This window comes from Dipodomys spectabilis, unplaced genomic scaffold (assembly GCF_019054845.1).
Source record: "Dipodomys spectabilis isolate Male_0828 unplaced genomic scaffold, ASM1905484v1 ptg000162l, whole genome shotgun sequence".
In the NCBI taxonomy this organism is placed as follows: domain Eukaryota; kingdom Metazoa; phylum Chordata; class Mammalia; order Rodentia; family Heteromyidae; genus Dipodomys; species Dipodomys spectabilis.
The window spans coordinates 3,465,192-3,486,949 of record NW_024870839.1 but is presented as its reverse complement, the minus strand read 5'-3'; the positions used below and the strand labels follow the sequence as shown (position 1 = coordinate 3,486,949).

Genomic DNA, 21,758 nt, shown 5'->3' with positions numbered 1-21,758 from the left:
CTCTATCATTTGGGTCACAACTCCACTTGTAGCACATTAGTGATTAATTGAAGAGTCTCATAATCTTTCCTGCTCTGGCTGGCTTTGAAGCCCAATCAGCAGGTCTCTGCCTCCTGAGAGGCGTAAGCCACTAGCTCCTGGCTAAACTGTGTGACCACCAGTGACCTGACTAATATCGTCCTCACTTCTGTTAGGAATCTTTATGTTTTCCTTGTAAGAATGATTTATTATCCAACTACTAAAACAGTCTAGTTTTTTAAAAGAATCACATTCCACCCATCTAATACTGAAATCCTGCCTTTATTATTTTTTATTAATAAGTTTTTAGTGTGAAAATACCATATAGAGGAGCTACAATTACATGAGCAAGGTAATGAGTACATTTCTTATCAAGCATTGTTGCCTCCTCCTCTGTTTCCCCTTACCATCCCTGCCTTCCCATCCCACCCCCCAACCACGCGCCCCCCCCCACCACCCCAGTCAGCCAAAGTTGTAAAGTTTGTTTTTCGACATAATGATATGTACATCTCATTGTTGTAATGGGACCACCTATATCCCTATTTAAGCAATTTGCTTTTTCCCTTCCCCTCCACAAATTATACCAACATGAAAACAGTGAAAACAGAGGTTGTATCGTGGGGGAGGGAAATACAAAGCAACAAAGAAATCATCTTATAAATATGTTAGAAACAATAGAAAAAAGAAAAACCACTTGAGTCCTTATCTTGGGGTTCATTTCGCCAAACATCAACTTATCTGACCTTTTCTGCTTGACTCAGACATATACTAGTTATTGCAAATAAGGAAAACCATGGCACCTTATGTTTCTTTGGGCCTGGCTTACTTCACTTAATATAATTTTTTCCAGGTCTTTCCATTTCCTAACAAATAGGGCAATGTCATTCTTTCTGATGGAGGCATAGAATTCCATTGTGATTACATACCACATTTTCTTGATCCATTCATCTACTGAGGGGCATCTGGGTTGGTTCCATATCTTAGCTATGGTAAATAATGCTGCAATAAACATAGTTGTGCTGGTAGCTTTAGTATGGTCTTGTTTGTGATCGTTTGGGTAAATGCCCAAAAGTGGGATTGCTCTCAAATCCTGCCTTTAATGTCTTATTACTAGTGAATCTTTTCTGTTTTCTTGAAGTGCCGAAATCTCAGTAGCAAACAACTGCCTCTCTCTCACACACACACACACACACACACTGTAGATTGTGCACTGTCCCCTAGGTAAACCAAAAACCTGTGTCAGGAGATCCAGACAGCCAAAAATGTGTTCTAATGACAGAAAACACTACATGGCTCATTTAGTGTGTTGACACATATAGTAAAGGTACAGAAGAAACAGCTATTATCTTACACAAATCAGAATAGCAGCTTTGAAATATTTTAGCAGTAACTGTATTTATTGCCAGGTATTCACAGTAAAAATCAAATGCCATTTCCAAAATACAGCCAGACACCAGTGGCTCACACCTATAATCCTAGCTACTCAGGAGGCTGAGATCTGAGGATTGCAGTGCAAACCCAGCCCAGCAGAAAAGGCTATACAACATTTATCTCCAATAAACTACTCAGAAAAAGCCAGAAGTGGCACTATGGCTCAAAGGGTAGAACACTAGCCTTGAGCAAAAAGAGACTCAGGGACAGTGCCCAGGCCCAGAGTTCAAACCCCAGGAATGGCAGCAGGGGCGAGGAGGAGGAATAAAGTAATTGAAAATAATGAAACAGCTTGGCACTGGTGGCTCATGCCTGTAATCCTAACTGCTCAGGAGGCTGAGATCTGAGGGTTGTGGTTCCAGGCCAACCCTATCAAGAAAGCCCATGAGACTATCATCTCCATTTAACCACCAAATATGCTGGAAGTGGAGTGTGGCTCAAGTGATAGAGTGTCACCCTTGAACATTAAAAGCTCAAGTATGGAGCTCAAGCCCTTAGTTCAAGCCCCAGAAGCACCAGTACAAAAAAAAATTAAGACAGAAAGAAAAACATCCCTTTCACAAAAACAATAAAATAATAATTATAATAAATCAAGACTCCGATTACAATATCTTTTGTGGCAAAGATCAAATAATGCTCTGAAAATGTTGTTCTCTACCTAAAAATTGTGGTCTCAAAGGAAAGCATGTGTTGGAATTGTACATTGAACTAGTTGTTTTATTTGTGAATTTGTGAAATATTATTTTCACATGAAAGAAAAGCTCCTCAGGAACTAATTTTCAATAAACAAACAAACCTACTATTCAAGGCAAAGAAGTGTAGCGTAAGCTGATATATAACATTTCAAGTTCTGAGTCATCTCTAACCATCGCCACTAAGGTCAAAGGCAGCATACTTAAGGATTTTTCTATAACTGATGAACTGATATTGAAGCAGACCTCAATATCAGTGGAAAAGAATAATACATTCTGGCAATGGATCTACACAGTTATAATGATGGCACCAAGAATACAGGGGAAAACGACAGATCTTCATTAAAAAGCATTGGGCCAACTTTATAGGCACACACAGAAGAAAGAAATTAGCCCTCTATCTCTTTTTTTAGACCTTTGCCTCTTACTTGTATAAAATTTAGCTTGAAATAGATTAAAAGTTTAAATGTAAAACCTGAAACTATGAAATGATTAGAAGAAAACAGAAAATGCTTCAAGACATTCGTTTTGGCACTGGTTTTGGCAGACAATAAAAGCAACAATTGACAAGTGGGGTACTTCAAACTTAAAAGCTTTAATACAGCATGGGAGAAAATGTACTCATGGAAGAAAACATTTTCCAATTATACATCTGAAAATGCATAAGTAAATAGCAGAAATGAATTATTGGATTTAATCATGATAGCAGATCTGAACAGACGATTCTCAAAAGAAGACAAAATAAATGACTGTTGAAAAATATACAACAGCTGCACACCAGAGGCTCAAGCCTGTAATCCTAGCTACTCAGGAGGCTGAGAGCTGAGGATCAAGGATTGAAGCCAGCCTGAGCAGGAAATATCCAAAAAAATCTTATCTCCAATTAACCACCAAAAAGCCAAAAGTGGAGCTGTGGCTCAAGTGGTAGAGCACTAGCCTTGAACAAAAAACAAACCTCAGGGACAAGCCCACACCCTGAGCTTAAGCTCAGAATTAGCACAGTAAATAAATAAGTAAATGAGTAAATAACCAACTTGAACCTAACCAAGTAGTACAACTTGCAGACCAAGCCAAGTTAATACTCAGACCCTGGAGGAGAACTCAAGAACCAAGAAATATAAACTAACAAGACAAGTATGAAAGACATGGGAGAAGTTCCTTCAAAACTTAAAATGAGAGTGATGGTAAGACCCAGTAATCTTACCACTGGAAAAACAAACAAAAGCAATGATCAGTGTATTGGAGGTATATCTAAATTCCCATGTCACTCTTTTTATTTTTTTAAGTTTAGAAGATATCAGTACCAGAGGTCTAAAACATGTGCTGTTGGGGAGGTAGGGGAGGCTAGGAAAGAGGGGTACAAGGAGAGGAGGGCAGATAAATGGAAAAGGGAAGGGTGTGTGAATGCAGCCATAGCATGCACTGTGTTGTGTGAAAATGATGTCCTATAACTTGAGGGGAGGGAAGGGGTTGGGAAATGGAGGAGGAGGATGGAAGGGGTAACAGTGATCAGGATGCAATGTACTCATAAACTGGCATGTGGAATTGCAGCCCCTTTGTACAATTACTTAAGGATCATAAAAGTAAAAAGGCAAAGAAATAAAGTAGTCTTTAAGTAAGATGAAAACATTGTGTCTAGTGCAGATTTTAACTAAATAAGCTTTATATTTTGCTTTAGTATTAAAAATAGAAAATCTCAATAGATAAGACATCCCTAACCAAAAGCCCCTTTGGGTGGTTTTGAAGAGCACAGAAGAGTCCTGCAATCCAAAAGGTCTGAGAACATCACTTTGTACTGTCTAAACTGTAAACTCCACATCAGACTCCCTGACTCCATGTCCATGCTTTTGGAGGTTTCAGACATTTGTAGAGCAGAGATAATTTCTATGTTCAATTAATGATAGGATCGGATTTAACACTCTACTCATCCCTCCACCCCCCAAACTTTCTTGTGCCAATTTATTCCCCATGCAGGGACATATATTCAGATCTTAGCCATTCTACTCTCTCACTCAGAAAATGTGCTTCAAGTGTCTGTGGTGCAGAAGGTACTATAAAACTGAAGAAGCAAAGAGCAATAACAAAGTTCCTCATCTTTTGAGGTCCAGTTAGGACCTACCCACATGCCCTTTGGTAACACTTATTTTAAAAAATGAATGTTTACCTGGGTGCTGGTGACTCACACCTGTAATCCTAGCTGAGGCTGGGATCAGAAGATCACAGTTTGAAGCCAGCCAGGGCAAGAAAGTCTGTGAAATTCTAATCTCCAATTAACCATTTTAAAAGCCAGAGGTTGCTGTGGCTCAAGTGGTAGAGCTCCAGGTTTGAATGAAAAAAAGCTAAGGGGCCGCTCCCAGGTCCTAAGTTCAAGTACAATCACAGGCACAAGAAAAGATAAGTTTGCTAAGTTTGCTCTTGTGTAGGAGCTCAAAAACAATTGACAAACCATGATAGAGACGTTATAGGAGCTACTCTAACAAAATCATGACTCTGCACGTGTCTGAATAAAAAAAAAAAAGGAAAAATAAATCTGTGTCTTCAACTCAAAATAATGTCTTCAAAGGTCTTCCTATTCATGCCACCTCAAGCAGGGAGCTTGGAAAAGAATGCAAATTCAATGGTTTGCTTTTTACCTGTTGTCTCTCTGCTTAAAGCACACATAACTCTAAATCCTATCAGCATAAACACAAACTTATAAGTGAATTGAACAGTCTGGGTGTGGATACAATTAAAAATCATCTCTAACAAACAGAGGTCATTCATAACTTCTTTTTGGCACAATTATAAATTGAGCAAAAGAAAAAAAGAACACTTTTCTTGTCTATCTTTGAAAAATACAAGCAATAAGAATACGAAATTTAAACTCCCAACTACTGCTGTCAATATTCTTTGGAATAATTTTTTTTAATTGCTTTCAAGTTCAGAGTGCCTGGACATTGGAATGTAAACTCAGTTTTCAATTTCAGTCCTTAAGTTCACAGACAATATTCTGACACAATGTTTTGCATTTTTTAAAAATCATATTGAATTCTCCTTAGGTTTTTAAATGAATGAATTACAGTTTGTATGATAACTTTTAACTGATGTTACTTGATGTTAAAAATAGGGACAGTGTCATCAATTACTGGCAAAATCATTTTAATGACTATTCCTACCTCATACCTTTCAGAGGCAATGTTATTCAAGATATATTGCTTGTCTAATGAACAAAGAGCAATGAACAATAATGAACTTGAACATAGATTCTCATTCTACATAGTATTCTAAAGTAATCTAATAGAATCTGTACAGTATTCTAATAAACTGCAATACCCTGAACTAAACAGCACTTAGTAATGTAACTGTTTTATACTTGAACAAAGTCATCCAAAGCCCAAACTGCTTGCCTTCAATAAATATTTTGACTTTCTATTTAAATCACTTCACCAAAGAAATCTAGAGAAAAAAATAGTAGACACAGAGTTTGGTATTTAGAGAGTAAAATAAAATTACACATTAAGTCGTGATAAACCCTGACATGAGCCAAACCAAACCACTCCTATATTTCAGATTTTGTTTTGCCAGTCCTGGGGCTTGAATTCAGGGCCTAGGCACTGTCCCTGGGCTTCTTTTGCTCAAGGCTAGTACTCTACCACTTGAACCAGAGCTCCATTTCTGACCTTTTCTGTTTGTGTGGTACTAAGAAGTGGAACCCAAGGCTTCATACGTGGTAGGCAAGCTCTCTACCACTAAGCCACATTCCCAGCCTATATATTTCAGAATTTTCTAAAGAGCTAAATAAAACAGAGCCATGATCAGAGCTGGTGGCTCACATCTGTAAACCTAGTCAGTAAACTGAGATCTGAGGATTGCAGTTAGAAGCCAGCCCAGGCAGTAAAGTCCATGAGACTTTACTGTGAACCAGGGAAAAGCTGGACGTGGAAGTATGGCTCTAGTGGTAGAGTGCCAGCCTGGAGCGAAAAACCAAATAATCGAAGATGCCAAGTTCAAGCCCCAATACCCACACAAAATATAAAATTAAATCAAAACAGCAGAAAAATAAGTAAAAGAAGATAATTTATCTATAAACTTTCGGGACTATGCATATAAAAGTAAACCTCACTTAGAATAATATATTTAAGAGTTACATCTACTAAGTATTCTTTTAATTGTCTCTACTTCCCAGTAAGACGTGGACAGCACAGATTCAGTCAGCTATCATGAAAATGAATGATGATGGGGAGCCTTACAGGATAAGAACAAATGAGCATTGAAAATGAAGCGAGCTCCCCACCTCCTCCCCAAAGAGAAAAGACCAAGAAAACAAACACACGAGCCTGTATTTCACCAGCATGTTGTGTTTGGGTGACCGCCAAGTATCACAAACCACATTTGATATTTTGTACTTCTGGCTGAGTAACAAGCTCTAGAATATCTGTGAGGGAAGGTAGAAAAAAAAACCTAGAAGACAGCAAACGAGACCTTCCCCAGTATCACTGGATCAAAGCAGGACAATGATCAGCTCAACACAGGAAATTGAAATTCAACTGAGAAAATACAATCAATGGGACCATGGAGGCTGTAACCTAGAGTTGTGATAGGAAAGGCCAAGTGTGGTATTCTCTTGGCTTGTACCGTGAAACACCAATCCCTTACCCATCAGCATGTACTTCTATATGGCATTACACAACTCCGTTTGGTTCATTCATAAAACATGATATGCTTTCAGGGGAGGAGAAAGGATGGACCTGAGTCAGAGGGTGGAGCTTAGAACGTACTTCAGATGATGTCAAGAGTCTCCTCCCAAACTTGGCTCAGCCCATCAGAATTACGCACTTTTGAAAAAGAATATGCCAAGATTGCTAAGGACATGGCAGTTAACAGTGTCCTTATGTAAGTTCTCACGCTGATCTCCAAATCTACTCATCCCCAAAAGCTAGGTCACCTTGCAGACTTCTACTGAAGGTTTTCATTGTGCAACAGGGAATTTTTTATTCTGGGATTGCCCTCCCCTGGAGGTCATCCTTACTGAAAGGTAAGTGTAGGTTAGTACCACAGTTCAGTTCATATAAATGGATCCCACTTACTATTTCTCCTTAGCCTGATGATTTCTATGAGGTGATGCATATACTAGAAAAAAATGTCATTAGAGTAACCAAGATCATACCTCTACATTTTTTCTGAAATAGTATTTATGACAGAACCTTTTTCCCCTCTGCTCCTTTTTATTAAAAAATAATAATAATTCAGCATTAAAAAATAAGGGAAAATAACTGGGTAGCAGTGGCTCACAGCTGTCACCCTAGCTATTCAGGAGGCTAAGATCTAAGGGTCTATGTTCAAAGCCAACCTGGGCGGGAAAACCATGAGACTTCAATCTCCAATTAACCTTCAAAAAGCCGGAAGTGGAGGTGAGGCTCAAGCAGTAGAGCACTAACCTGGTTTTAAGCTCCAGGACTGGCCCAATCAAGCAAATAAACCATCAATCTATCAACCAGTGGAAATCATGATAGGAAGAACACACAGAGACAATAACGTACATTAACATCGCATTCACAGCAAATACAAAGAGAATTCCAAATCATTACCTCTGCTCTCTGCGTCCTGGGGAAAGCCGACGATTTCTCTATGGCGTAAACATCCACCAGGTAAAGACAGGCGCCCTGCTCCCGGTCCAGGACTGCGGCCGTCTGCAGAACGCCCGTGTGTCGCCCGATGGTGAAGAGGCGACCCACTGTCTTCTCCTCGCAGCGCACAGACACGATGTAGTACTCCACGGGGGCCTCGGCGCCCCGGGGGCTGGCCGCCTCCACCGAGATGACGTTGGTGCCAATGGGCTCCCCTTCCTTCAGAATGGTGATGTATTTGGGCTGCGTGAACGCGGGCCCATCCAGGCCCTGCAGAAGGACGGTCAGTTCTGTAGTTGATCGCCTGCGCTCAGGGCCAAGATCTGTGGCTGCCACGATGAGGTTGTAGACGAGCCGCGAGGGCACCAGGGCGGCCGCCACGCGCAGGTCCCCGCTGAAGCGGTCCACGCTGAAGGCGCCCGCGTCCCCGTTGACGATCTCATACTCCACCTCTCCGTTGACTCCTTCGTCGGGGTCAGCGGCCAGGAGGGTGGTCAGCACCGAGCCGGCCACAGTGGCCGGGTCCACCGCCAGGGCATTCTGCGAGATGAACGTGGGGACGTTGTCGTTGAGGTCCGTGACCAGGATGGTGACATTCTTCAAGGCGCAGCGCCTGGTCTCCACGGGCACGGCCTGGTCGCTGGCCCTCACGGTCAGCTCAAAGAGGTTGGCGAACTCTCGGTCAATCTCGGCGCTTGTGTAGATGACACCCTGGGCCTCGTCTATGCAGAAATGGCCCCCGCGGGGCCGCTGTTGCACAATGGCGTAGGCCAGCCGGCCGTTGATGTCGGCGTCGGGGTCGTGCGCCGTCACGGAGAGGACCGGCGAGCCGACGGGAATGTTCTCCTCGATGGACTTGAAGATGTCCCCGGGCGGAAAGCTGGGTGCATTGTCGTTGGAGTCTCTCACCTGGATCACCACTGACATAGTGGATGAGCGAGGGGGCCTGCCGTGGTCTTTGGCAGTGATGTTTAGTTTATACAGAGACTGGGTTTCGAAGTCCAGTTTCTTAGCGAGGAAAATGCTGCCAGTGTTGGGGCTGATGCTGAAGGTCCCGTGGTTGTTGGTCCCGGTGATGCTGTAATGCAAATCGGCATTGTCCCCCGAATCCGAGTCCGTGGCCGTCACCGACGACACCAGCTCACCAACCCTCATGTTCTCCAAAACGTCCACCATTAGCGTGGCCTTGGGGAAGGAAGGATTATTGTCATTTTCATCTAAAATCTCGATGGTTAGTGTACAGGTTGAATTGAGGGAGATTGCTCCTGAATCCACTGCCTGGATCACTAGGGAATAGGCCGGTGTGGTTTCATAATCCAGGGTGCCGATAAGCGTCACCTGACCTGATATGCTGTCCACAGCAAAATGCCTTTCTTCATTTCCTTTGATGAGATAATAATGAATCAGTCCATTATTGCCTTCATCGACATCTGAAGCCGATACCCTTAAAACCTGGGTTAGGTTAGCTGCTGTCTCTGATATGGTAGCTTGGTAAAAGTCTTTTAAAAATTTAGGAGCATTATCATTTATATCCTTCATGTACACATGGACACTCGCCTGGTCCTTGAGCACATGAGGGAGCCCCTGGTCCATGGCGATGACTGTGAAGCTGAACATGGCGTTTCCCCTCTGTCTCACAAAAGACTCCCTGTCAAATTGACGAGTGCTTGTGATTTCCCCAGTGATGGCATGTAACTCAAAGTCTGGCTGTGCCATCTCAAAGGAATACCTTACTTCTCCATTAGGCCCCAAATCTTTATCGGCAGCACTTACTTTGCCCACAAATGACCCAGCTGCCTGCTCCTCTTCAAAGTAAAACATGTAATTAGTGCTGTTGAAAAGAGGTCTGTTATCATTAACATCTTCTAGAATCACAGTCACGTTCACAGTAGCACTGAGTGGTTCAATGGCTCTGTCAGAAGCAACAACCATCAGAACATATCTGTCTTGAAGCTCACGGTCAAGTTCACTTTTTATATACAGCTGACCATCTGGGAAGATGCCAAACGCACCAGCGGTGTTGCCTTCCACAATGTCATATGCAATTTCTCCATTGGCCCCAGAGTCCTGATCAGAAGCCTGAACTTGGAAGAACCGAGAATTCACAGGTTCAGACTCAGAAAGAGTGACCTCATAAGAAATCTGGTCAAACACAGGTGGGTTGTCATTGACATCATGGACATACACGGTTACAATGAGGCTAGAGGAAAGCTGGGGCACCCCGGTGTCACACGCCAAGATTTCCATTTGGTAAGAACCAGCATGTGCATCCAAGGAACCCAGGAGACTAACAGTACCATTCCTTTCATCGATGGCAAACAGATTCATGGGGTTTTGTTTCAGACTATAGACCACTAGGCCATTGACGCCTTCATCGGGATCCTCTGCTTTAGCTTGGAAAACAGTATGGCCAGCCTGCCAGTTCTCTACCACATTGACACTCTCCACAGCCTGGAGGAAATGAGGAGCGTTGTCATTCAGATCCTTCACTGTTATGTTCACCTCTGTGTCTCCAGTCACTGCACCACCACTAGCTACTACTTTGAGCTGATAAAATGCCTGGTCTTCTCTGTCGATCACACTGGCTGTGGTCAGCTGTCCTGTGGCCTGGTGAATGGCAAACATGCCTTTCTGGTCCCCAGTGGTAATGACATAAGTGATGTTCGTGTTGAGATCCATGCTTGTCGCTGACACTCTGCCCACCTGATAGCCCAAAGCCACGTTCTCAAACACCACAAAGCTATAGGCCACCTGGCTGAACACAGGTGGGTTATCTTGTGTGTCCAAAACCGTGATGGTGACAATGGCCTGGTTGGGTGATTGTAAATTGCCACCATCAGTAGCCACTACTTGCAATTGGTAGGCTGTTTTCTCTTCTCTATCTAGGGCCATCCGAGTAGAAATCACCCCACTCTGAGCATTGATCTGAAACCTGGACCTGTCCCCTGCTGAAATGGTATACCTGACAGTTCCATTGGGCCCCAGGTCAGGGTCAGAGGCAGAGACAGTGGTCACATAGCTCCCTCCTGGTTCATTCTCTTGGATATGAGCAAAATATTGGACAGGATAGAACACTGGAGTGTTATCATTCAGATCCACCAGACTCACGTTGATGCGGGCCACAGACGTCTGGGGAGGGGAGCCCAGATCTGTGGCCATAACCCACAGAGAATAGGAGGCTTGCTCCTCCCTGTCCAGAAAGGAAACTGTGCTCAACCTCCCCGACAAAGGGTCCAGCCGGAAGACCCTGTGGGCACCTTCCGGTTCCTGTAGGGAGAAGCGGATTGTCCCATTGTCACCCAAATCCCCATCCTTTGCACCAACCACGAGCAATTCTGTCCCAGTTGGGGTATTCTCCACCACAGACACCTGGTACCCTTGTGGCTGGCTAAACACTGGCTTCTGGTCGTTCACATCCAAAAGAGTAACGACTAGCTGAGCATAGGACACTCTGGGGTGGACTCCCTGGTCGCGAGCACTGATGTTCAGTACAATCTGGGACTCGAGTTCACGGTCAAGGCCACCAGAGGCTGCAGTGGTCACCAGGCCACTGTGCTCACTTATCCGGAACCACCCCAGTTCATTGCCAGAGACGATGCTGTATCGCAGGTTGGCATTGAGCCCTGAGTCCCCGTCCGTGGCAGACACCCCACTCACGTAGCTCCCAGGGGGCGCCTCCTCACTCAGGTTCACCCGGTACACCTGCTGGGCAAAGACTGGCGGGTGGTCATTGATGTCGTTGACGAAGATCACCAGGCTGGCCACAGACGAGCGCGCCCGGGTCTCTGCGGCGGGGGGCGCCCCAAAGTTGTCAGACACGGAGACTGTGAGGTTGTAGGAGGGGATGCGCTCGCGGTCCAGGGCACTGGCCACTTTGATGAGGCTCAGGTTGGGCACTTTGCTCCTCTGCACCTCAAAGTGGCGCTGCTCGTTGCCTCCGAGGATCTGCACAGAGATGTTGCCATTGGCCGCCGGGGAGTCGGCGTCGGTGACAGTGAGCAAAGCCACCACGGTACCCACCTGGGCATTCTCGTCCACGGAGGCGTAGCGGGATGTGGCCGGAAAGTACCGGAACTTCACCACCGGGTCGTTGTCGTTGACGTCCAGCAGCCGGATGAGCGCCTCGGCGCGCCCGGTCAGCGAGGGCACACCCCGATCCATCGCCTGGACGGTCAGCGCGTACTGGCGCCGGGCCTCGAAATCCAGCGGTTCGCGCACCGTGATGAGCCCGGTCTCGGGGTCCATCTGGAAAGGGGTGCCCTCGTCCTGCAGCCGGTACCTGATGTCCGCGTTGGTCCCCTCGTCCGCGTCCGCCGCTGCCACCTGCAGGACGCTGGAACCCACGGCCGCGTCCTCGGGCACCCCTGCCTGGTACTGGGTACTGTCGAAAACCGGGGGGTTGTCGTTGATGTCCTGCACTGTCACGTTCACCTGCAGGTACCCCCGCCGCTTCGGCTCGCCTTTGTCCTCCACCTCCACCAGGAGCTGGTACTGCGGGGTGGCCTCGCGGTCCAGCCCGCCCTTGGAGACGAGGTGCAGGAAGGCGCCCTCGCCGCTGGGGTTCAGGGTGACGTCCAGGCGGAAGCGCCCCGCCGCGTTGCCCTGCACGATGCGGTAGGAGCGGTGGTCCACGCCGTTGGAGCCGATGTCCGCGTCGGTGGCGGTGTCCAGGATGACCTGCCGCCCGCTGCCGCTGTCCTCCTTGAACGTGACCACGATGGAGGGGTCCGGGAAGACGGGCGCGTTGTCGTTGAGATCGCGCACCAGCACGCGCACTTCGGTCGGATAAGTAGGTGAACTGGACAGCACCACCAAGTTGATCACGTCGCTAGGCAGACTCTCGCGGTCGATGGTGGCCGTGGTGTACAGGACTCCGGTGCTGCTGTTGATGGCGAATAAGGCGTGGCTTTCGCTGAGCCGGTAGGTGAAGCCGGGGCGCGTCTGAATGGCGCCCACCAGGGTGCCGGGCGGTTGTTCTTCCAGAACCTGAAACACTTGGCGCTGCTCGGCGCCCTCGACCCAGGCGGGGCCGGGCAGCAGGCAAAGCAGCCACAGGACTCGAAGGAGCCGGGATGGGCACAGCGTGAGGGGCGGCGGGCACGCGTGGCCCGCAGCCCCGTCCGCTGCCAGGGTCATGGTCCTTGGCTTCCAGAGCGGAGTCCCCGCAGGGAAGGAAGCTGAGGAGAGGCGAGGAATCCTTACCCGGTCGGATGGAGCAGCGGAGGCGATCGGCTGGGGCTGAGACCCCTAGACTGTCAAAGGCAGTTCAGTTCGGCCCCAGAAAGACCCCTGCAGCACCGAAAAAAATGGGTCCAGGTCGCCCGATGCACGCAGGGCGCAGGGGAAGATGCTGAGCCGAAAAGCGGCCGCGGACTCCGCGGGCCCCCGGCGGATCCTCTCAGGAAAGTTGTTCGGCCCTCTGGCTTTTTTTTTTTTTCTGTTTGCCTTTCCTTGAGTTTTGTTTTTGATCCGCAGAATCGGAACGCTCTGGCTCGGGTGGGTAGGAGGTATGTGATTTCAGAATTGAATCTGAGCAATCAGTGCAGAAAAAACAAAAACAAAAAAAATCTCCAGAAACTTTAGAACTTACCCACTGTGGAGAGCTGGCGTTGTTCAAGGAGCGAGGGGAAATCTGGGGAGAGCGATTTCCCTGCCCTCGGGGAGCTGGAGACAGGGAGTTCCTGGAGACCCTTCCTCATAGACGCGGGCTGCGGCACCCCTCCCTCCAATCCGGCCCTGGCGGCGGCCGCCTAGGCCCTCGGGCGGCGTGTGCGCGCCGGCAATCCGCCGCGTTCCCGGCGCTCCGGCGGCGGTGTCCCGAGCGCTCAGCTCTGTTCCTGGCTCTCCAGCCGCCACCGCCGTCGCCGCCCCTGCTGCGGCCCGGAGCCCGAGACCCGACGCTGGCAGCCGCCAGCCCTCCACCGCATAGTTCACCTCCGCCTGGGCGCCTGCCCATCCATTATTTGTACATCCAAGTGGAGCGCGGGGTTTCCTTTCTTCTCGGCCTCCCGAGGGTCTGGCCGGAGCGGCGCGCGAGCCCCCGCGTCCCCTCCCTTCAGTGTGGCATGGGGTTCTCGCCTCGGGCGACTGGGGTCGGAAGCCCTCGCCGGGCTGCGCGCTCCGCTATTGTCCCGGGTCAGTTTCACTTTGTAATCCACAAGGCTTTTTGTTTGGGGCGGGGTGCTGGGTCCCCTCTTCTCTTTCTCCTCCTTGGTCACCGTGGCGATGCCGGCGGGGAAGCTGGACGGGCTGTGAAGGGACCTTGCGCAGCTCCGGGCCGCGCCTGTCAGCGCTCAGCTCGCCTGCCGGGGCCAGAGGTGGAACCGTGTAGCGGCTCGGGCTCGGCGGGTCCTTCCCAGCCCCCGCGGCGGCCCGCGGCCCCGCCCCTTCCCTGCCGCGCGCACTCGCGCACACACACACACTCATGCGCGCGCAAGATCACACTCAGGCACGCACACATGCGCGGGTGCACACACGCGAACACACACGGGTGTACTGAGGTGCACACATGTGCCCTGCACACATGCAGGCGCACACGGATGCACACGCTTACGCGCGCGCTGTACACGCGCGCGCACTCATGAACACCCGCGCGCGTGCACACGCCCATGCAAGCACATACTGGTGCACACACTCACACGCGCGCGCGTGCATCCACACGAGTGGGCAAGCACATATGCACAAACACACACACACACACACTCGTTCCCTGACCGGGGAAGGGCGGGCCGCGAGCTGCAGCCCAGCTCAGGCTCCGAAACTTTGCTCCGCACTCAGTGATCCCCGGCGCTGGAGTTCTCCGCCACTCCCCCGGGCTCCGGTCCTGTCACCTACCGTCCCGCCCCCGCCGCGGCCTCATTGGGTCGTGGTCCCGCTTGCCACACCCACCATAAACGGGCGCCGCTGTCTGTCCCGGCCTCTGATTGGTTGCTCTGGATGCTCATCACTCCCCAGGCCCGCCCCGGGGCTGTGGGCGGTCCGCGTGGGAGTGCAGCCCGGCGGAGGTGTTGAGTAGGGAGGGGGCCACTGAGCCCCTCATCTCCTCATGCTCTTTCCCCCCCACCCCTCTGGGCAAATCTTGGCCAGCGTCCCCTTTATAACCGCAGAGTGCGGCTGCAGAATAGATGGGGGTGGGTCCGGCTTGCGAATAAACTTTAGTGGAGGAGGGGGTGGGAGGGGGCCGACCCCAGGTTGTAAGGCCCGCAGGGGTAAAGGGGGTCGTGGAGAGTAATAAAAGGGAGGCGGGGGGTACGGGCCTGGTAAAGCGGGAGGAAGGATTAAGCCAAGCCTGTCTGGGAATGCGCCGCACAGATTGCCTTAACCCTTTCCGTGCCCTTCCTCTCCCACTGCCAGAAAGATCTGCGGAGTCGCTGTGTTGCGGGATCAGTCAGTCACCCATCGCCGGCCTTGCGACGCAGTCCCCGAGCGGCCCCCTCGCCCCTCCGCCCCGCCTTCCCGGAGTCTACACCCCTCAAGACCCGTCCCCAAAACCCCACCCTCTGATAGGGGGCTGGGGGGGGGGGCAGGCGGTGTCTGCTAGGCGTTGTTTTCCCCACACCTGGAATTCGGGTGTCAGAAAAAGCCTTCCCATTTCTGAGGTGACCACAGCGGCCTTTGGAACAGAGTCGCGTTCTTCTGAAAAAAATTAGTTTTGGAATTTTGACCCATGATGGAGTAATTTCGCCCTCTGGATACTTTGTAGCCAAAGGAAATCTAATAAAGGTTTTGTTTAGTTTGGGGCCCAAGGGAAGACGAGGGATACGAAATGGGAAACAAAATGTGAGGAAGTTGGAAATGCTAACACCATGCCCGCCTGCCACGTCTTACGGGCGGCGGGAACTCTCCTCATCTTTCTTCGCCACAGATAGGTTTTGAGAGAGTACGCATTGCTTCTCCAACGGAGAAAGAATAACTAGGAGTAAGGTCAGTAATTTTCCCCTTTAAGGGAAGTAACTCGCAAAACCATGAGTTTAAGCCAGACAATGCAAAATATAGGGCATATGTCATACATTTCTTCCTGGCCACCAGAGCGCCCCTCCAAACGCGAAGCGCGCTGCGCGCTGACATGAGTCAATACTGCCCTCTGCTGGGCACTTCCGGCCCTACATCGTTAGCCCTTGGTTTCTTGCTTCAAATTAAACCCAGACTGGCTGGATCTGGTTACAAGTCTAAGGCCTTCTAGCCCAGGGACAGTAAAGATCCCTAAGAATCTCCTACTGGGAGGGGGGGGAAGGGGGAACCCGCAGGAGTAAAGTGGGGGAGGGGAGTGGGAGAAAATGAGGGAGGGGTAACACTGTTGAAAAAGAAATGTACTCACTACCTTAATTATGTAACAGTAACCCCTCTGTACTTTACAATTTTTTAAAAAATAATAAAAGTATAAATCCTCAAAAAATCTAAAAAACAAAAAAAGAAGAAAAGTAATATCCTACTAGTGCCTTTCCTTACCTAAAGTTAAAAAGCCAACAGAGCCACAGGACATAGAACATTTTCAAAGCCTGCTCCTGCAGAGGGCCTGGAATCCAAGCTTAACACCATATATACAAATTACACGCAAAAACGACCACAATTTCTTAATTTTACCTTACAGCATTGAGTGTGCATACTGCATATGCACCTGTAGTCTGCTGGGATCAGACAAGAGAGTGGAGTCCAGCCATATCTGGATTTTTCAGCTCTGAAAACTATTGACGTCTTTTTTAAAGGAGATATTTTTAAGCTTTTAATCATTTGCTTTCTCTCTCCATAAAGCCACAACCTTGTTGTCATTAGTTTGCTATAATTTGGCAAAAGATTTGTAGATTGAAGTAGTATCTATTATTATTATTATCATCAGTATATACAAATCATGGTTATGTTGTGTGATTCAGGATAATATCATTTCTCTTTTTGTTTGTAAGTTCCTCATAATTCAGTTCTTTTGAAACAAAAGGACAAGAAGAAAGCAATCAGATCGTTATAAAATATAGTGAATATTCTTGGGTTGTTTTGTTTGTGCCCATCCTGGGGCTTGAACATAGGACCTGAGCACAGGACCCTGGGATTTTTTACTTGGGCAAATCTCTGCCACTTGAGCCACAGCTGTACTTTCAGCTTTTTGGTAGTTAATTGGAGATAAGTGTTACACTTTCCCACCCACGCTGACTTTACATAGTGATCCTCATATCTCAGCTTCCTGAGTAGCCAAGATTTCAGGAGGCTGTTTTTGTTGTTGTTGTTGAAGTTGTTGCTTTTTGTTTTTCATCATAAACTTTGCTTGTTTGTTGGCAGATTGAGTGGGATAATCCTCACATGGCAGTAGTTTTGTTTTTAGTCTGTGTCTGTCTATACTAGGGGGTATCAACTCAGAATGTCATGTTTGCCTGGCAGGCACTCTATCACTGAGCCATATTCTTGGCTTTCATTGTTTTAGGTAGGGTCTCATGTTTTTGCCCAGGACCTGCCCCTCAACTGCAATCCCTTAACCCATGGCCTTTTAATAGATAGGATAACAAGCACTGAGTATCAATAGGGTCTTGTTAAATGGGATGGAGTCTTGCAAACTTTTTTTGCTTCCTAGCATAACATTGACCAAAATACATCATACTTACATGTTGGTTTGTTGACTTGAAACCCCTTTGCACAACTATTTAAAGACAATTTTAAAAAGGAAAAAAAGAGGGAGAAAGATAAGAAAGAAAGAGACACACATACAGAGAGACAGAAACAGAGCGAGAGAGACAGAGACAGAGAGAGCTGGGCCTCTGTGGCTCATGCCTATAATCCTAGCTACTCAGAGACTTGAGGATGAAGGTATAAATCGGCCCAGGCAGAAAAGTTTGTGACTCTTCATTTCCAATTAAGGAGCAAAATGCTTGAGTGATAGAGTGATAGCCTTCAGTGAAAAAGCTAAGGGACAGTGTCCAGTTCTAATACTAAAACTGGCACAAAAATAGATAGATAGATAGATAGATAGATAGATAGATAGATAGATAGATAGATGAAAGATATTTAGCCTTTCCAGAGCTTTGTACGAAGTTTCTGGCTTTCAATATTTGGCACTTAGTCTTTCCATTTCCTATGACTCCATTGTTTGAGTGCGTGTATGTATGTATATCAAGTAATTATATATACATATGTTATATAATATACTATATATTATATGGCACCATATAACATAATATATGATATTCATGTGTAAACACATATATGTGGCTATGTATGGTGGTGCTTATAGCTAGCGACTGTTTAATTTTTAGCTAGTGTTTACTTTTCAAAGATTATGTGGAGCCACAAGTATACATAAATAAATCTGAAAATACATGATGGAAGCTAGTTTATTTTTTAATGTCACACTTTGCAGGAGAAACAAAATGAAGGGTTTGTGTTAAAAAATCCTTCATAATCTAGCTCATGTTAGTGTGTGAGAAAACCCACTGGAATGGAAATAGCTGAAACTAAAGTGAGACCAGGTTTCAGAATACTGTGTCATTAGCCTCAAATGAGTTATGACTCACTGTGACTCGGAGAAACATCTCAGTTCAACACTGTTTGGGATGGTCTGGTGTTTTGTTGAAGAACTCATCATATTTTAATCTTTAGATACATGTATCCTATTTATCTCAAATTATATAATCAATATGAGAATGCTTGAAGACTGTAGGTCTCATACCAAAACAGACTTCAAAATATAATATTAAGTTTTTTATATCAGAGCTTGTAATATATTCAAAATACTTGAAGTATAATATATATTTACATGCTTAAAATATATGCTTAATATACATATTATATAATAAAATATAAAATATACACATTTATATAAATATACATTATTTATATAATATGTAAATATTATATATGTGAATATTATATAAATATATAAATGTTACACACACACACACACACACACACACACACACACACACACACACTGATGGGTCACATCAGTATGTCTGTATGAGGATCATGATTCAAAGTCAGGCCAGCAGACAAATCTGAGAAACTTTTACCTCTAAAAAAAACTGGAAGTGAGGTTCAATACATTTAAGTGAAAAACCCAAACAAAATCTCCAGGTCCTGAGTTCAAGACCAGCACAAAACAAACAAAAGAAAACAATTTTTAAAACTACAGGATACACAGTAGTGAATGAAACAGACACAACATCTCTATCTCTGTGGAAATTTGAAACATGATGCAAATATTCAATGAACTTCAAAAGTATTGCTTATTAGTTATTGTTTCCAGGAAAAAAACTTTCTCTTTGTAACTGAAAGTAAAGCATCTAGTCAGAGTTCAGTTGGGGGCAAAACAAAAAAGGAAACATTTGAATGTTGATTGCTTTCAATCCTGACTTGTTTAAGGGAGAAAAAAGACCAGTCTTTTAATATGAATTTCTATTGTATTTTTATGTATTTAGTTCTTTCTTCTGAAATTATTTATGCCATTTGCCAATTTAATCAATTGGAGTTTCAGGTACACACACACACACACACACACACACACACACACACACACACACACACACACAAAACAGACACACATACAATATAGTTATTGCCCATTGTGGTATTAAACTATTTGCTTCCTTCATGAATACTTACTTTTCTGTTCAGAATTTTTGTTATACTTTCTTTTACCCTAAGCGTAAATAAATTTTCATAAAACTTTGATTTTTTTCTCTGATTACCCTTCTTCCTCCTTTTCCCAAAACTTCATTGTATGAATAGGCTAGAACCCAGGAAAATAAAAAATTACTCTTCCTTTCTTTCTACCTAAAGTGACACTAGGAGTTTAAAAGGTGTTTACTAGAGGGGGGACACAACCTGAAGAAAGCAACCAGGAACTGGGACCTGCCCCAAACAGGCATTACTCAAAGTCTAACTGAGCAAGCACAGGAGGAAAGGAAAGAAGAAAAACTTAGGAAAACGGAATGGCAGGGACAACAATGCATCTCTCTATACTTTCTCTTAATATAAATGGGCTGAATTCGCCAATTAAAAGAAAACGAACTGAGGACTGGATCAGAAAACAAGACCCATCCATCTGTTGCCTTCAGGAGACCCACCTCTCAGCCAAACATACAAACAAACTCAGAGTGAAGGGGTGGAAAAGGATCTACCAATCAAATGCCCCCAATAAGAAAGCAGGTGTAGCTATCCTGATATCTGACAAAATAAACTTTTCATTAAAATCAGTACAGAAAGACAAGGATGGACACTACATATTAATAAAGGGAACAATCCAAGAGGAGGATATAACCATCATCAACTTATATGCCCCAAATATCGGTGCACCCAGATATGTCAAACAAATGCTCTCAAACTTACAGAATAAAATAGATCCCAATATGATAATACTAGGAGACTTTAACACGCCACTCTCACCAAAGGACAGGTCTACCAACCAGAGGATTGGCAAAGAAGCTACCGAATTAAGTGAGGCCATACTTCAAGCGGAATTAACTGACATCTACCAAGTATTTCACCCTAAAACAACACAGTACACATTCTTCTCAGCAGCTCATGGAACTTTCTCCAAAATAGACCATATCATAGTTCATGCAAGGAACTTAAGCAAATACAAAGGGATCGACATAATCCCCTGTATCCTATCTGACCACAGTGGAATCAAGCTAGCTCTCAATAACAAAGCATACCGCAGAAATTTCTCTAATACATGGAAATTGAACAGCACACTCCTTAACAAGGCCTGGGTAACAGAAGAGATCAGAGAAGAAATAAAGCATTTCCTACAACTCAATGAAAATGAAAACACCTCACAAAGAAACTTGTGGGACACAGCAAAAGCAGTCCTGAGGGGCAAATTTATTGCCCTCAGTGCCCACATCAAGAGAATGGAGACAGACCAAGTAAATAATCTCATGTTGCAACTAAAACAGCTAGAAAAACAAGAAAAAATGGGACCTAAAGCTACTAGACGAAGCCAGATAACCAAATTGAGAGCAGAGATTAACCAATTAGAAAATCAGAAAACCATAACCCAAATAAACCAAACAAAAAGCTGGTTCTTTGAAAAAATAAACAAAATTGATGGCCCGTTGGCAAGATTAATTAAAAAAAGAAGAGAGGAAACCCATATTAATAGGATTAGGGATGCCACCGGAAACATCACAACAGGTACCCAAGATATCCAAACAATTCTAACAGACTACTTTCAAAAGCTATACTCTCTAAAGGAAGAAAATCTGGCAGAAATGGATGCATTTTTAGAGAAATACAAGTTACCCAAACTGAGCAAAGAAGAAGTTAACCAATTAAATAAGCCAATATCCTATAATGAGATACAGGAAGCTATCAAAAGTCTTCCAACAAAAAAAGCCCAGGACCAGATGGATTCACAGCAGAATTCTATAAGACCTTTAAAGAAGAACTAATACCCATACTCCTCAAGCTCTACAGAGAAACAGAGAAGGAGGGAGCTATCCCAAACTCATTCTACGAAGCCAATATCACACTCATCCCCAAACCAGGCAAAGACCCAACCAAAAAGGAGAATTACAGGCCAATTTCCTTGATGAACACAGATGCAAAGATCCTTAACAAGATTCTAGCTAACAAAATCCAGAAACACATAAAAAAAATAATACACTATGATCAGGTAGGCTTCATCCCAGAGACACAGGGATGGTTTAACATACGTAAGTCAATAAATGTAATCCAACATATCAACAGAGCCAAGGTCAAGAATCACATGATTATCGCCACAGATGCAGAAAAGGCCTTTGATAAAATTCAACATTCATTCATGCTAAAAGCTCTGGAGAAAATAGGAATAGAAGGAACATTTCTAACAATAAAAGCCACTTATGACAGACCAATAGCCAATATTATACTTAATGGGGAAAAGCTACAACCAATCCTCCTAAAATCAGGAACAAGGCAAGGATGCCCACTGTCTCCACTCCTCTTCAACATAGTCCTAGAACCCTTAGCCAGGGCAATAAGGCAAGAAAAAGACATTAAAGGGATCCGCATAGGGAAAGAAGAAGTGAAACTATCCCTTTTTGCA

The 21,758-nt window shown here is 45.6% G+C and overlaps 1 protein-coding gene across 1 annotated transcript in view; it reads right to left on the bottom strand.

Moving 5' to 3' along the window:
• Fat4 (FAT atypical cadherin 4) overlaps nt 1-12,883 on the bottom strand; it is a gene marked incomplete at its 3' end in the record, with an annotated part of 96,976 nt that extends 84,093 nt beyond the window's left edge. The window contains exon 1 of the mRNA XM_042692994.1: nt 7,709-12,883. Within this exon, the coding sequence (XP_042548928.1) occupies nt 7,709-12,883 (5,175 nt within the window). The remainder of the gene's footprint in view (nt 1-7,708) is intronic.
• Between the last annotated feature and the right edge of the window lie 8,875 nt (nt 12,884-21,758).